At 31.7% G+C, this 13,410-nt stretch overlaps 1 protein-coding gene across 1 annotated transcript; it reads left to right on the top strand.

Moving 5' to 3' along the window:
• Positions 1-11,986: 11,986 nt before the first annotated feature.
• On the top strand, positions 11,987-12,517 carry LOC21384950 (wound-induced protein 1). Its single transcript, XM_010104317.1, has one exon. The coding sequence runs from the start codon at positions 11,987-11,989 to the stop codon at positions 12,515-12,517; it is 531 nt and encodes a 176-aa protein (XP_010102619.1).
• The last annotated feature ends 893 nt before the right edge of the window (positions 12,518-13,410 follow it).

Below are 13,410 nucleotides of genomic sequence, written 5' to 3'. Positions count from 1 at the left end.
ATATTAGATTGTTTTCATTTTCTAATAGGTAATTTGTATTTCAAATTTAAAAAATATATGTACTAATATTGATTTTGGTATATAAGGACATTTAACTTTAATAGACAATTGGTTCTACTAATACAATCTAATTATGCTTTAAGGGTGACAAAACGTGTGCCTAATTTTCTCAACTGAAAAATACTTAGGTGAACCAATTATTGAGTACTCAACTTTGCTTTTTATTTTTTATTTTTTAAATATAGTTGAAATTTAAACTTTTGTGCACACCTCAAAAAAGAAAATGTACTTCTCTAAAATAAAAAAAAGTACTCTAACCTTATAAACTATTAAGGAAAATGTGTAGGTTAATGTATAGTTTCTTTTGTTTTTTTCCTGGTAAATGGTTAATTTATTGCCCTTGTATATATGAAGATCTTACTTTTGGTTTAAGGTGGTCCCATACTGTTTTTCAACTTACTTGTACCTGCCGACAGATTAACATGTATTAAATAATTGGATTTCAGTTCAATTTTTATTCTTTTTTACAAGGAAAGATATTTTGAGATCAATTCTGTGGATATTGTATCGGCTGACATGCACTTTTTTCTACAATGCTTGAAATGGATGCACTAATTCGTAGTTACCCTTGAAAGGAAATGAAAAATTTTGTATAAGAAAACAGTTTGATATGTAGCCTAGGGGGAATTGTTGATATTGGTTTATTCTATTCTCCATGAAGTACGGCTACCAATTCAACTCGTAAACGACACTCATTTATGTGAAGGGAAAAGAAAAATACCAGTCGTTTTAGATATTGTAGGGAAAAGGGGATTTAAAAGACTACCTTATAAAAACTACAGACTTTTTACTAAAGAAAATAAAAACATAACTTGGAATATTTTCTAGTAAATACTCACAAAGAAAACCTTTTGAATTCACTAAAAAAAAAAAGGAGTTTTCAAAATACTATTGCATTACAACTCAAGCTTTTGTAAGTTGCAACACAATTGAGTACATTCTATACAGCAGAATTCATGTGGGAAGTATAAAATTTGACATGTCTGTGTACGTACACTAATTTAGAAAAAGCGAAAGATTTCTCTTTTTCTCTCACAACTAGTGTGCATTAGTTTAATTAGGGAATTAATTAATAAATTATGAGAGGCCAAAGGACAGCTCAATGGACTTATTGGGAATTCAAACACGGAATAAGAGAGCCCCGCCTACGTAGCTTTATGAATACTTGGAAGCCGTCAAGGTTCAAACATTACCGCAGAATGAGTTGTAAATCTGTCTCTTCCATTCTTCAACTAGGACTAAACTATACACAATCTAGTTGGCTTCCAATATTTTGGTTTGATGCTTTGAGTTCCAATCTAATGTGAATTAAAAAGTTTCCATAAAAAGGAAAAAATTATATTAAATCAAACAATACGCGAGTCTACCTTAATTGGTTGGTATATCGATTAGGACGCGAGTCTACCTTAATTGGTTGGTATATCGTGTATTGTCCCTTTTTTTTTTTTTTTTTTTTTTTTTTACTTCTCTCACGATGGATTAAGGATTCAATACTTAAATTAGACTTTGAGTTCTTTTGTCGGAACACTCTAGTAGAACTTTAGATCCTTTCCGTTCTAATTAATTGAACTTTAAACTTCTGTTATGGACAAGAGAAAAAAAAATACATAAATTATCAAATGTAATGAAAGTTTGATAGTTTAAAGATGGACAAAAATACTAGTTAAATTCTTCAGGAAAGCAAAAAAAAAAAAAAACATTAGTTCAAACTTCAAGGTACGTACTTCTGAATTTCTTCAGAGGCTCTAGTCGTTATAGAATCATTCACTAAGCAATACATGGATCAATTATGCATATAACATGATACATATCTTTTGTGGGGAATTAGATAAGCTTTCTCTATAGTTAGGGATAATTCTGACACAAGGGAATTGTCTACTACTACTATTGTCAGCATTTTCCAGCCATTTTAAATTATAGTCAAGGTACAATGTTTTCTAAATTGCACACTATATATCTTGTCTAAAAAAAATAAAGACCAAGGTACAAATATTTTGTACATTTTCAACAAGTTAATCAAATGCTTTGTTGGGACTTGAGAGGGACAGAGAGGCATTGGTTCCACCCAGAGACATATATTGGAGAACCTCTAGCAGAAGCTCAAATTTAACATTATTTAGATACTCGTTATTGAGTTTAGTTATGAATATGGGTCATTCCTGTAGAGAATTGAACTTAATTAATGAGTTATAAATTTTTCAAATAAATAAAAGGGGTTTAGATTCTAAACTAAAGGAACTAAAATTAAACAATAAATCAAATAAAACAATGCTTGAAAGAATATAAGGAATAATCAATTATAAAAAGACGGTTAAAAGATCAATTTCTACCTTTTGACAATAAAATTATGATGAATGAATGATAAAATTCCCAATTTCCTATAGAAACAACAAATCATAGATAATAATAAACTATGTTATCCCAATATCTCCTTAGTTTGTCGTTAAATAAAAAAAGCTCTTTATTTAATCCCTTCCCCTTAAATAACCTAGAACAACCTCTCTAGATTCAATTCAACATAAGCATTAAAATGAGAAAGATAGGTTAATCTAGACAATAAACACACAAGCTCGGATTATTCAACCTAGGTTATGTTCCACATGCAATCAAATAAAAGCCTCCCGCAATTATTGATCACAATTTGCTACTGGTATTTAAAAACTCAAGACAATTAAGGATCAAGAATTCCTAATCTAGCAATAGAAAATTTTTAAATCCTAATTGGTTGCGCACCCAAGTAAAATAAGAAAATAATCATAAACAATTAAATTGGAAGAACATAAACGATTTCTATTGTGAAATTGGAAATAATATCAAATCATTTAAATACAAATTCTATGTCTAGGATTTCAACAACACCCTTAACTAAAAAGAAACTAACCTATCATATAATTCTAAAATAAAGCAAAGAAAAATAAATGAAAAACATCTTGGAGTTTCAAAAGAAAGAAGAAAAGAATAAAAACTCTGAGAATCTTGGAAGAAATCATCACGCAAATGAATCCTCCTTAAATTTTTAATGAATTCCTCATTCTTCTCTCTTTTTCTCTCCAAAAGATGGATGGAATTTCTAAGAAAAAAGATATCTTTTTAAGCCCCAAAGTCCTCTATTTATAGATTTTCAAGTTTGGGCCAATTAGGGTAAAATTCAGAGTCTAAAAACCCACTAAAATTGGGAAGTTATCGCGAAGTAGCGTCGCGACTCTGATTGGTAGCGCCGTGGCACTGGTTTATGTTAGGCACTGATTTCCATTGGGTGCCGCGACACCATTAAGGAGCGTCGCGCGCTAGCTGCTGCGTCATGGTGGCGCCATAGCGCCACTATTCTAGCGCCATGGCACTGAGCTCTCAGGTTTTTGGCTTGAATTATCATTTTTGAGTGCCGTGGCGCCTATTTTTATAGTGTAGGTGCCCGAAACTTCTTCAAATTGATCATTTTGAGTTTTTAAACTTGTGTTAACCTCTATAACACCTTTAAACATAAAAACACAATTAAAACACAAAATACTCAATAATTAAGCAAGGAAACATGAGAAAATTGATCGAAAAACTATACCAAATTACGCATTTATCACTAACATTGGTCAAGAGGGATTTTTTTTTGGAGCAGAATATGCTTGGAAAAACTGCTACAAACAGATTTCCTGCGTCCTTTATACATATTCAAGTCCTGGAACGAAATCCAGCGAAGATATGTTTGGTGTGACACAATAATTAATTTGGTACAAATTAATATGTGATTATGTGCTAGATTGTTCAGATCTTTTTCTGAGATACGTTGGATTGAATATGAGATTATTGGAACGTCTAAGATCTATCTAATTATGGCGCTAAGATTTTGCTGATTGTTTTTTAATCAATTTTTGTTTTCCGTTTGAGTTTGGACAGATCAGGACATTGGATGTACGAGATGAGCACTGAAACAGGTACTGGGCTAGTACTAAAGTATTAAATGGGCTACAAGGCCCAGCTACTTTACTTTAGTCTTGGAATCAAGCTACCTGGGCTCGCCGGTTCTGGTACCAGGAAATTAGTTGAAAAAATGGAGAATTTTATTATTAAAAAAGTTATGAATTATGAGTAAAAAATAAAAATTTTGATTCATATATTTTTAAAAAGTATTTATCAAGATCACTTGAATTTATTTGGAGAAGAAAGATAGAAAAGTATTATTATTATTATTATTATTTTTTTACTAAGAAAAGAGAAAAATACATGATTTATCATGATTTTATAAATTTATTATTTAAATCATTTTAAATAATTAAATGTTATTATAGTCTTTTATTTTTTCTTTATTAATTAAATAATGATTATTTATTTTTAAATAAAGTGACATAAATAATTAATATTTTCGTTTACAATCTTGAGTGATATATATATTTTTTTCCTCGGAGAAACCAACCCTTCTCACATAAAAAAAGTTGAAAAAAGTCAGTTCAACAATCAATGTATGAATACGCGTCAAGAAAGACGCACGTTGAAAAAAGATATATATGTCCTTAAATCCGTTGATACACTCAAAGTACCGAATAATAGTTGTTCTAAATTCATTGATTTACTCATACTACAGGATAATAGATCATTTACGAGAAGTTAGGTTTATGGATTAGAATCATGTGATTATAATTATTTTTGATTTACGTGTATTTTTTTTAAGAGAAAACACTATAACGAACTATGAATCATGATTCAAATCATGGTTTAAATCATCAAACTAAACATCCCCTTACCAATCGTGTGACTTGACTCATAAATTATCAACAAAATAAGAACACCGTAATTTGCACAGGAAAAATTAGAGTAAAACCTTTGAATGGGGTAATTTTATCAATCAAACTCTTGAAATAAACCTAACATAAAGCATTTCATTTTTAGGAGCCAAAACCAAAAGCCAATATAATTCAAAAGAAAATCTAATCCTAATTTAAAATTCTAGTACTCCTGACAGATTAAATAACAAAAGATAATCCCAATAATAAATTCAAAATATAATATAATCCCCAAATATTTTTAACAAATTAAATTAGGAATATGCTTGCTCGTATAAAGTTTTGTACAAACGAGGGTCGACCTATAAATGAGAAACTAGAGATTTTAATTTGGTCTCTAATGTTATGTTTTTATATATTTTTTTTCATAATTATGTTTCTATAATAAGCAACGGTGTGCATTATGATTTTTGAAGTGGATGAACGTGCAGAATATAATTTAAATTTGCAGTTTTACGTTTTATTTCTTCATGGTTTTTCTGCTAGGATTTTCAGCAAATAAAATTGTATTTACATGCCTTGTTTCGGCTGAGATAGATCCATCGCCCGTTGAACCACCTTATATATATGCATCCGATAGCGGGTTGTGACACTAATTTTCAGATTCAAAATGCTCATTGTGAGAATTCATTTTCACTCTTTACGATTTGAGCACTTTTGGAGCTCTTCTTTATCAATCTTGAGTTACTAAAACACTTTGATACAATCTAAACTTCATATCATAAGTAACGCATTAATTAATTGTTTGTTATAATCAAAATACCAACGATTTAATTTATTGAAACCTTAAGGCCAACATCCAATACCGCCTAGTTACGATGACGATAAGGGCAGTAAAGATGGCCAGAATGACATAAATATTAGGGGACTAGAGTCTTTTTTCTTTATTTACTTCGCTATACGTGTTTATCTTTATCTTTAATTTTTTATTTTTCTAACAAAACTATTATGTCATCGTAGACTTATTATGAAAAAAATTATACAAACGATCTTATTTTACGGTTTTTGGCAATTAGTCTTCAAACTTTAAATCTTAGAACTTTTTAAATTCTTGTAATGTACCCCATGTAATGGGGCACACCTTGTCTCTCTCGTCTCTATTAAAATCCATACATGCACATCCAATGTATGGTACACCGTCAACCTGAAAAGAAAGAGAGCAATATCATGAGTTTCTATAAGGAGGGTGTGCACGTGACAAGCGCGATGACCCATTTGACTGGTCTCCAACTGAAAGTTACATACCAAGTTCAAAGGATAGTAACACATCACCAAACACACCTTTTTTTTTTTTTTTTTTGGTTGTTGTTGCTGAAATATAATATTACGCACTAGTTGGTTATTATCATTATTTCAATGAGCTTTGGCATTAAATTTGATGGGTCATGGTTCTTCTAAAACTAATCATTGAACTTGCTAGCTAGCTCCCTAATTTCATTTGGTTCCTTAGAAGACCTAATTATATCAATTTTGGAGTCCCACGTCCAATAATGTATATAACACCTCCTCTCTTTTACTCTCTCTCTCAACACACAAACTGACAAAATCCTTGAACGCAATGATAATTCAATTAAATCTTGGTCGTTGATCAGCGATGGCCCACGGTATGATCCACATGAGTCTCACGATGTATTCATCAATGGCTAGGATTTTAGATTCGTTCTTGTCGTTGGCAAAAATTGACCAATATTTCACCTAACAAATTAAACACCACACAAAGTTGTAGCGTCTGATATATTGGCCATCGGGTAATCGGTCACTTCTCTCTTGGACTTGACCAATCCTATTCAGTGGTAAAGTTCAATAATGAGACGACCTCAAGACAAATTAATTAAACCCTAAATGCTGGAGAAGTAGGTCACATATAGATTAAAAGCCATTTGGAAAGAAAAGGAACCTATCCCTAAAACATTTTTCTTAATACGGAGTAGGATTTATGGCTCAATTTGCTAAAAAAATAAAATCATCAAGAATCGAACTTTGATGGATATGCTCTTATCACACCCAACCACTTGAACTAACCTCAAGTGACAAAACATAATTATATATGGATAATATTATTTCAATAAGTTGGTTTGGGTGAACTATTTGGTAAAAAAATATTGATCTAGGTGAACTATTTGGAAAAAAATATTGATCGATAAATTTGTTGGACATTATACGTGTGATAATAAAAAATGATAGTTGCTTTTTATATCTATTAAGTTGTGGAGTCTAATTGTTATTCTGACAGTAGAGACAACATCACGAGGATCGACCTTGTAATCTCGTAATCTTGTAATTATTAGGTTATAAAAATACGTAGAGTTTAAAAGAGGTGTGTGGTTTGATTTATCTTGTAATCTTTATCATCATCATAGTGAAATTCTGTAATGATTAAAAGTGGACATAACTCTAATATTTAAATTGAACCATTATAAATATTGTGTGTTCTTGCTTGTTTAATGTATTATTCTTCTTTGATCTTATGCTTTTTCTTGTTTATAATATTAAGAAGTCTAAACTTTAGCAGTATACCTTTATGACGAGTTAATTAGAGAAGCATTAGAGATTCCTTGACATGACTATTTTCAATTTTTTAAGAAAGTGCACATCACTAAACAACATACGTAGATTTTGATTTCGCATGATTGTGCAAGGAATGCCATTTTCTTTCTTTTTTCTTTTCTTTATACATTGGTGTCACGATAATGTTCTTAAATCGACACAACAATAATAGTGAGTTTTGATCTTGGAGCCATGAAATTTTACGTCCAGGAAAATATTGTTCAACAATCAAATTATTTAAGCTTGAAAATGATCCTTCTCCTACTGAAATGTCTGTGTGTGTGCTAAAAATTCTTTCTAGTGGACTAGAAGTAGTGGAATGGAGAATCGAAGCAATAACGATAAGCTCCATTAATGCAAATGATCAGATCTAAAGGATTTTTCTTTTCCACACATTCCATCAGACAGCAAGATTCAAGAATCTGGCTGCAGATGATGGGTAGAAGAAGACGTGGGAATTATTAAGTGGTCCAAAATGAGCTTTTCAGTTCATTGTACAAGCCAATAATTTTGCGTCTGTCGGCTCTCAGCTTATAGGTTAGGAGAATGTCCAAACCCCATATACACGAGGGGCTCCTGGCTGGATCCAACTGGTCTTATTAAATGCATGGCTAGCTTAGCTATATATACACTTATATATATATATATATATAGATATGTCCAAAACAAATAAATATAAGTGGATTAGGTTTGAATTTAAAATGACTTATTGCGACTTCTACTCCAAGTATGACCTATTTTTTAGGGTTTATGATATATTTCGAGTTTGAGACTTTGATGTTGATTTGTTGCAAAGTTACACATTTCCTATTAGTCATTAGAGTACTCCTTCATATGTACAAGCGTAAAATGATGAAAATTTAAGGCAACGGATCTGAGTTTCAAAGTACTGACTTTGGGTTAATTAATTTAGCTTTATCATAACTTTAATTTATTCACAAGAGCTAATTAAAAATTTAAGTTAAACACCGATTTTGATATATAGTGTTTTAATTTTATTTTACTTGAGAATTGCTATGAATAGTGTAGCTATCCGTTCCTCGTTATCAATCTGTGTGATCACCGTCATTTGAGTGCGTGTTTAACAATATTAACTACCTAAGAAGCTAGAATGCTTATGTACGAAACTGCCATAAATTGATAGTTTTAGCATATGCCTAGTGTGAGCATCTTATGTAGTAATGAGTCAGAAACAAGGAAGCTTAATCACCCATTTATTTTATGAATTTGAATCACAATTCAAATCTTTTTGTTATACAATATATATATATATTTTTTTTTTTGAAAAACAATTAAATTTTCCAATCAAATATATGAATCAAACGGATAAGAAGTCATCACATACATTCATTCTTGTGTGTGTACGTATGAGAATCCAGTTTATATAATTTGCAAAGATGTCTATTTGGAGGAAGCAATGTTTGGGGAGACTCTAGATTCATCATGTATGATTCATGACCATCAACACGACAAAAATACTTGGCAAAATACTTGGCCACCAAACGACAATTACACGATAAAAATTTTTTTTTTTTTTTTTTTTTTTTTTTTTTTTTTCCTTTATTTTTGAGACCAATCACTAAAAAGTACTAATTTTAACTTATTGTAAACTATAATGTAAATTCAAAACAACTTCAGATCATTTAATTTTCATCTTAGTTCTAAGCACCAGATCATTTGATTAAAAAAAAAAAGTTCATATATTGAAGAGTCTTCTGACTCATCAATAAAATCTTTTCCGGAAAAAATTATCTTGACTATATATATACCAACTCGTAGAAACACATATGTAAACGGTGATTTTGAAAGGAGGGACGGCGTGCTATCATGCCTATAAAAAACGACGAGACAATGAAGTCAAACAGTCAGCTTTACAGCCAGCCTGGCATTAATCTCTAGGCCTGTTGCTGTCATGCTCGTATGTATATTTTCTTAAGTGACAAAATTCCATCTTACTCTTTTCTTGTTTCTCTAAGCGTTGGAAACAGAATTTTTTTATAAAAAGTTCGAGAAAAATAAGACAAATACAGAAAAAGAAGTCTGAATTTCCCATATTAGAAATGTCGTACACTCCATCCTTTGAGGAATACATGTCTTTTGTTTGTGTTGAAGCATCCATATATAGTTGTTTTGGCTATTTTTATTGTCTTTAATTGCTGGTATAACACACGGAATATTCTCCTTTTTCGCCAATTGTTTTGGTTCTTCGTATGATGCGTATCGGCAGCCTTTGGATTATCTCTTTGTTTTTGTTTTCTTCCGGAGATTATTCTATTCTATTAATTGCCAAAAAAGTGAATCAGTAAAGGCTAGCTAGATCTAAATAATTATTCAATTAACCAGCTCATTAATCACGTTTAAAGCTTTGATTTTCTTTTTTTTTTTGGTTGCTTTTTAATTTATGTCATTGCTTACGGTCATCGGAAAGGATACAGCTAGCTGCAAATGTACCTCTATTTCTCGATCGTCTTCTTTATCAGGTTACCTGCTTGGTCCAATTCTATACATGGCATATTAATTCTGAGCAATATATATATATATATATATATATAATATCCTTCTCATGCATAGAATTGGATGAAAATAACTTTTGGTTATATTTGTAGTACATATACACATATATTTGTTTGGGTTAGGTGTGTTATGCTTTGTATCATTTGCAGACATATGTAAATTTACAAAAGGGTCAATTTTCTAGCGCAAACACGCATATAATTTTTTTGGTTATTTTGAAAGAGACAAGATATATACGCATAAATTAATGCATATATATATATATATATGTATATGCACACTTACAGCCTCTTCGTTTGTCCCCAGAAATTAATGCATTACAGCCTCGTGTCCATCAAATACCATTACAGCCTCTTCGTTTGTCCCCAGAAATTAATGCATATATATATATATGTATATGCACACTATTTAATATTACTAGTTTAAAATCAACTATTTTAACTCATGATAATTACTATTTGAAAACAAATTTATTATAATAAATTGGCTTTAAAACATGTGAGAGATGATCTAGCTAGGAGACACACACATATATATAATTCTACCCTTTTCTTTTCATTGATACTTCTCCCTTTTTCTTCATTGATCCCTATATAAAATTCATAGATCCTACAAATCACTCATATATCGCTATTGGCTCCCAAAAAGGATTTTAATTAAAAAAGAGTATGGGGATCCCTTTCAAGAATTTTATTTTATTTTTTAAACTTTTTTATGAGATATGAGCTGTTGTGTAACAATATTTTTATTTTATACCAACTGGATAAATTCTGGTGAAAATGACTTCAAATATGTTTTTTGGAAGCAAAAAAATAAAAAAATAAAAAAAACCTCGATTTGTTTTTGTTATATGCTGAGAGAAATAATATTCTCAAGTTTTAATATCCACCAAGAGAAAAAAAATTAAAAAAATCTCAAAGTATACATACATGCATTTATGTCCTTGAAAAAATTCGGACCATTCGAGGGTATTCCTTGTTATATATGTAGACGTGCAATCACCACAATCTTAATCTGACCGTGTGATCAAAGTTGCTTATGGCTACAACTCCATTATGTTGAAGTTCAGATGGAGCCCATATGGCTATTGATGCATGACATCGAACAGTCCTCTATGCCTTGGCAAAATTAATGAAACCTGATTTTATCTCTCTATACGTATTTTTTTTTTCGTATAATGCATATATAGGCTCAAAAGTTCATTCAATCTAATAATTTTTGTCAAACATTTTCTTAGCTAAAAAAATACAAAACATTAAAAAAAAAAAAAAAAAAAACTCAATTGAATGAAGTTAAAAATTGAATGGGTACCTTAAAAAAAAAAAGAATGGTAGTCTTAATAGCATATAGTATTTCTAGTAGGTGTCAACTTAGGCCCCGTTCATTTCGCTGATTCGAGTTTAGAATTTGAGTTTTGCTACAGTAAAAAGCTCTCATAAACAATCACATCTAACTTTTTTGCTACAGTAAAAAGCTCTCACATAAAATCACATCTCAACTCGAATTAAAAACTCGAATCAGCGAACTAAACGGGCCCTTAATTGTTGTGGTTGTCGACTAGTTTTCTTTTATATATATTAGTTGTGCCTGCTCTCTTCATTTGCTAATATATATATATATATATATATATATATATAAGTAACAAAGAAAAATTATAAACATTCTCCTGAAATGAAGTGCACTTTTTTCTTTTTGGCAAAATCACAAGATTTTAACTGTTTCCACGCAAAAAAAAAAAAAAACAGAATTTAAAATGTATTTTATGTCCTTAACAAACCTTTTTTACGAGAGGAGTTAGGCACTTTATACGTTTGATTGGTGGTTTGGTTTCAATCGGACAGTCTAATAATCTAATTCCTTTCAAAATTCCTTTTTTTTTTTTTTTTTTTTTTTTTTTTTTTTTAAATGACCCCACTCACTTCCCCTCCCCACCTATAAATAGCATTCACTCCACCCATCCAAAAACCATGCACAGAACACATATATTGCAAAAGAAAAGCTCACATATTGATATAGCATAAAGTAGCTAAGATACATTCTAGTAATATTTTCTCATCACTACTCTTCCAAAACCCCCCCAAAAAACAAAAAAAATGTCAACTGAAATCACCACATCTCCAATACTAGTTGACTCTTCCAATCTCAAAACGGACGACAACGAAACAATTGGCAGTCAAAACGAGGCCACCATAAAGAAGCTCTACAAAGCCTTGTCCCAAGGCGAGACCGAGGCAGTCTCAAAGCTCATAGCCAGCGACCTCGAGTACTGGTTCCACGGTCCGCCGCGGTGCCACCACATGATGCGCGTGCTCACCGGGGAGTCCCCGAGCCACGCGGCCGCCTTCTGCTTCGACCCGAGGAGCGTCACGGCGGTCAGCGGCGCGTGCGTCATAGCCGAGGGATGGGAGGGTGCCAAGGCCTATTGGGTCCAGGTTTGGACGGTCAAGGACGGCGTTGTGACGCAGTTTAGGGAGTACTTCAACACGTGGCTCACGGTCCGGGATCTCCGGCCCCCGCCGCAGGCGGTTGGCCACCACCAGAGGTTGAGTACTAGTACGCTTTGGCAGAGCATGCCTAGGGACCTCTTCCGCCGCTCCTTGCCTGGCCTTTTGCTTGCCATTTAGTTTGATTAATTCATTATAATTAGCCAGTTGTTAATAATTCTGATTTAGGCCTAATGTCCTAATGATATTAAAAAAAAAGAAAAAAAAAGAAAATGTGGGTGATGGGACTTGGGAGATTAGAACAGTGCAGTTGATGCGGACCCACATATGTAATGTAAACATCGTATCTAGGAAAATCCTTTTTTTTTTTTTCTGTTCTTTTTCTCTTCCCTAAAAAAAGTCATCTTTGTCTCAAACGGTAATGGATGAGACTTGAGAGAGCCATGAATGCCATGTATGCCATCGCAACTGGTGGTAGGAAAATCTCATGGTTTGTATATGAACTGTTTATATATGAAGTGATTAGCAATGGTAAATTTTTATTTAAAAAAAGATAAGTGTATTATGAAAAAAAAGAGCTTCCCTTTTGTTAGTTCCTCTTTCTATTAATGTATACTCTTTCCATGGTACTAATACAATATTAAACCTTTTTTTTTCCTAGGATTTTGGTAACCATTGGGATCCATGCATATGAAAATGGAGTGCAGTAGGTCTTGCCATTATCATTAATATTCTTTTAAATATGTTCACAATCATTGAGGTGCAGTGTGCTAGTATTACACGCATATGGCTACACGTGAGATCATATAATCAAGTCCCATGACCAGAATCATATATTTCGGTACTCCTTGTTAGGGTGTTTATTTCATGGAATATATCAATCCGATTGATCCATCAAATATAATCCAATCCCAGGTTTTGGATTGAATTGAAAAAAGTTTTAGATTGGACATATATTACAATTTCCCAATTCGAAAGTTTTGAAATCAGTGAATCCGAAACATATTATATATATAATATGCATAATTTTTTAGGTTAAGTTTTAATTTTCTTTTGAAAAAAATTGCGTATAT

Source organism: Morus notabilis, unplaced genomic scaffold (genome assembly GCF_000414095.1).
Source record: "Morus notabilis unplaced genomic scaffold, ASM41409v2 Scaffold2765, whole genome shotgun sequence".
NCBI lineage: Eukaryota > Viridiplantae > Streptophyta > Magnoliopsida > Rosales > Moraceae > Morus > Morus notabilis.
The sequence above is the reverse complement of the archived record's forward strand: the minus strand, read 5'-3'. Positions and strand labels throughout refer to the sequence as shown.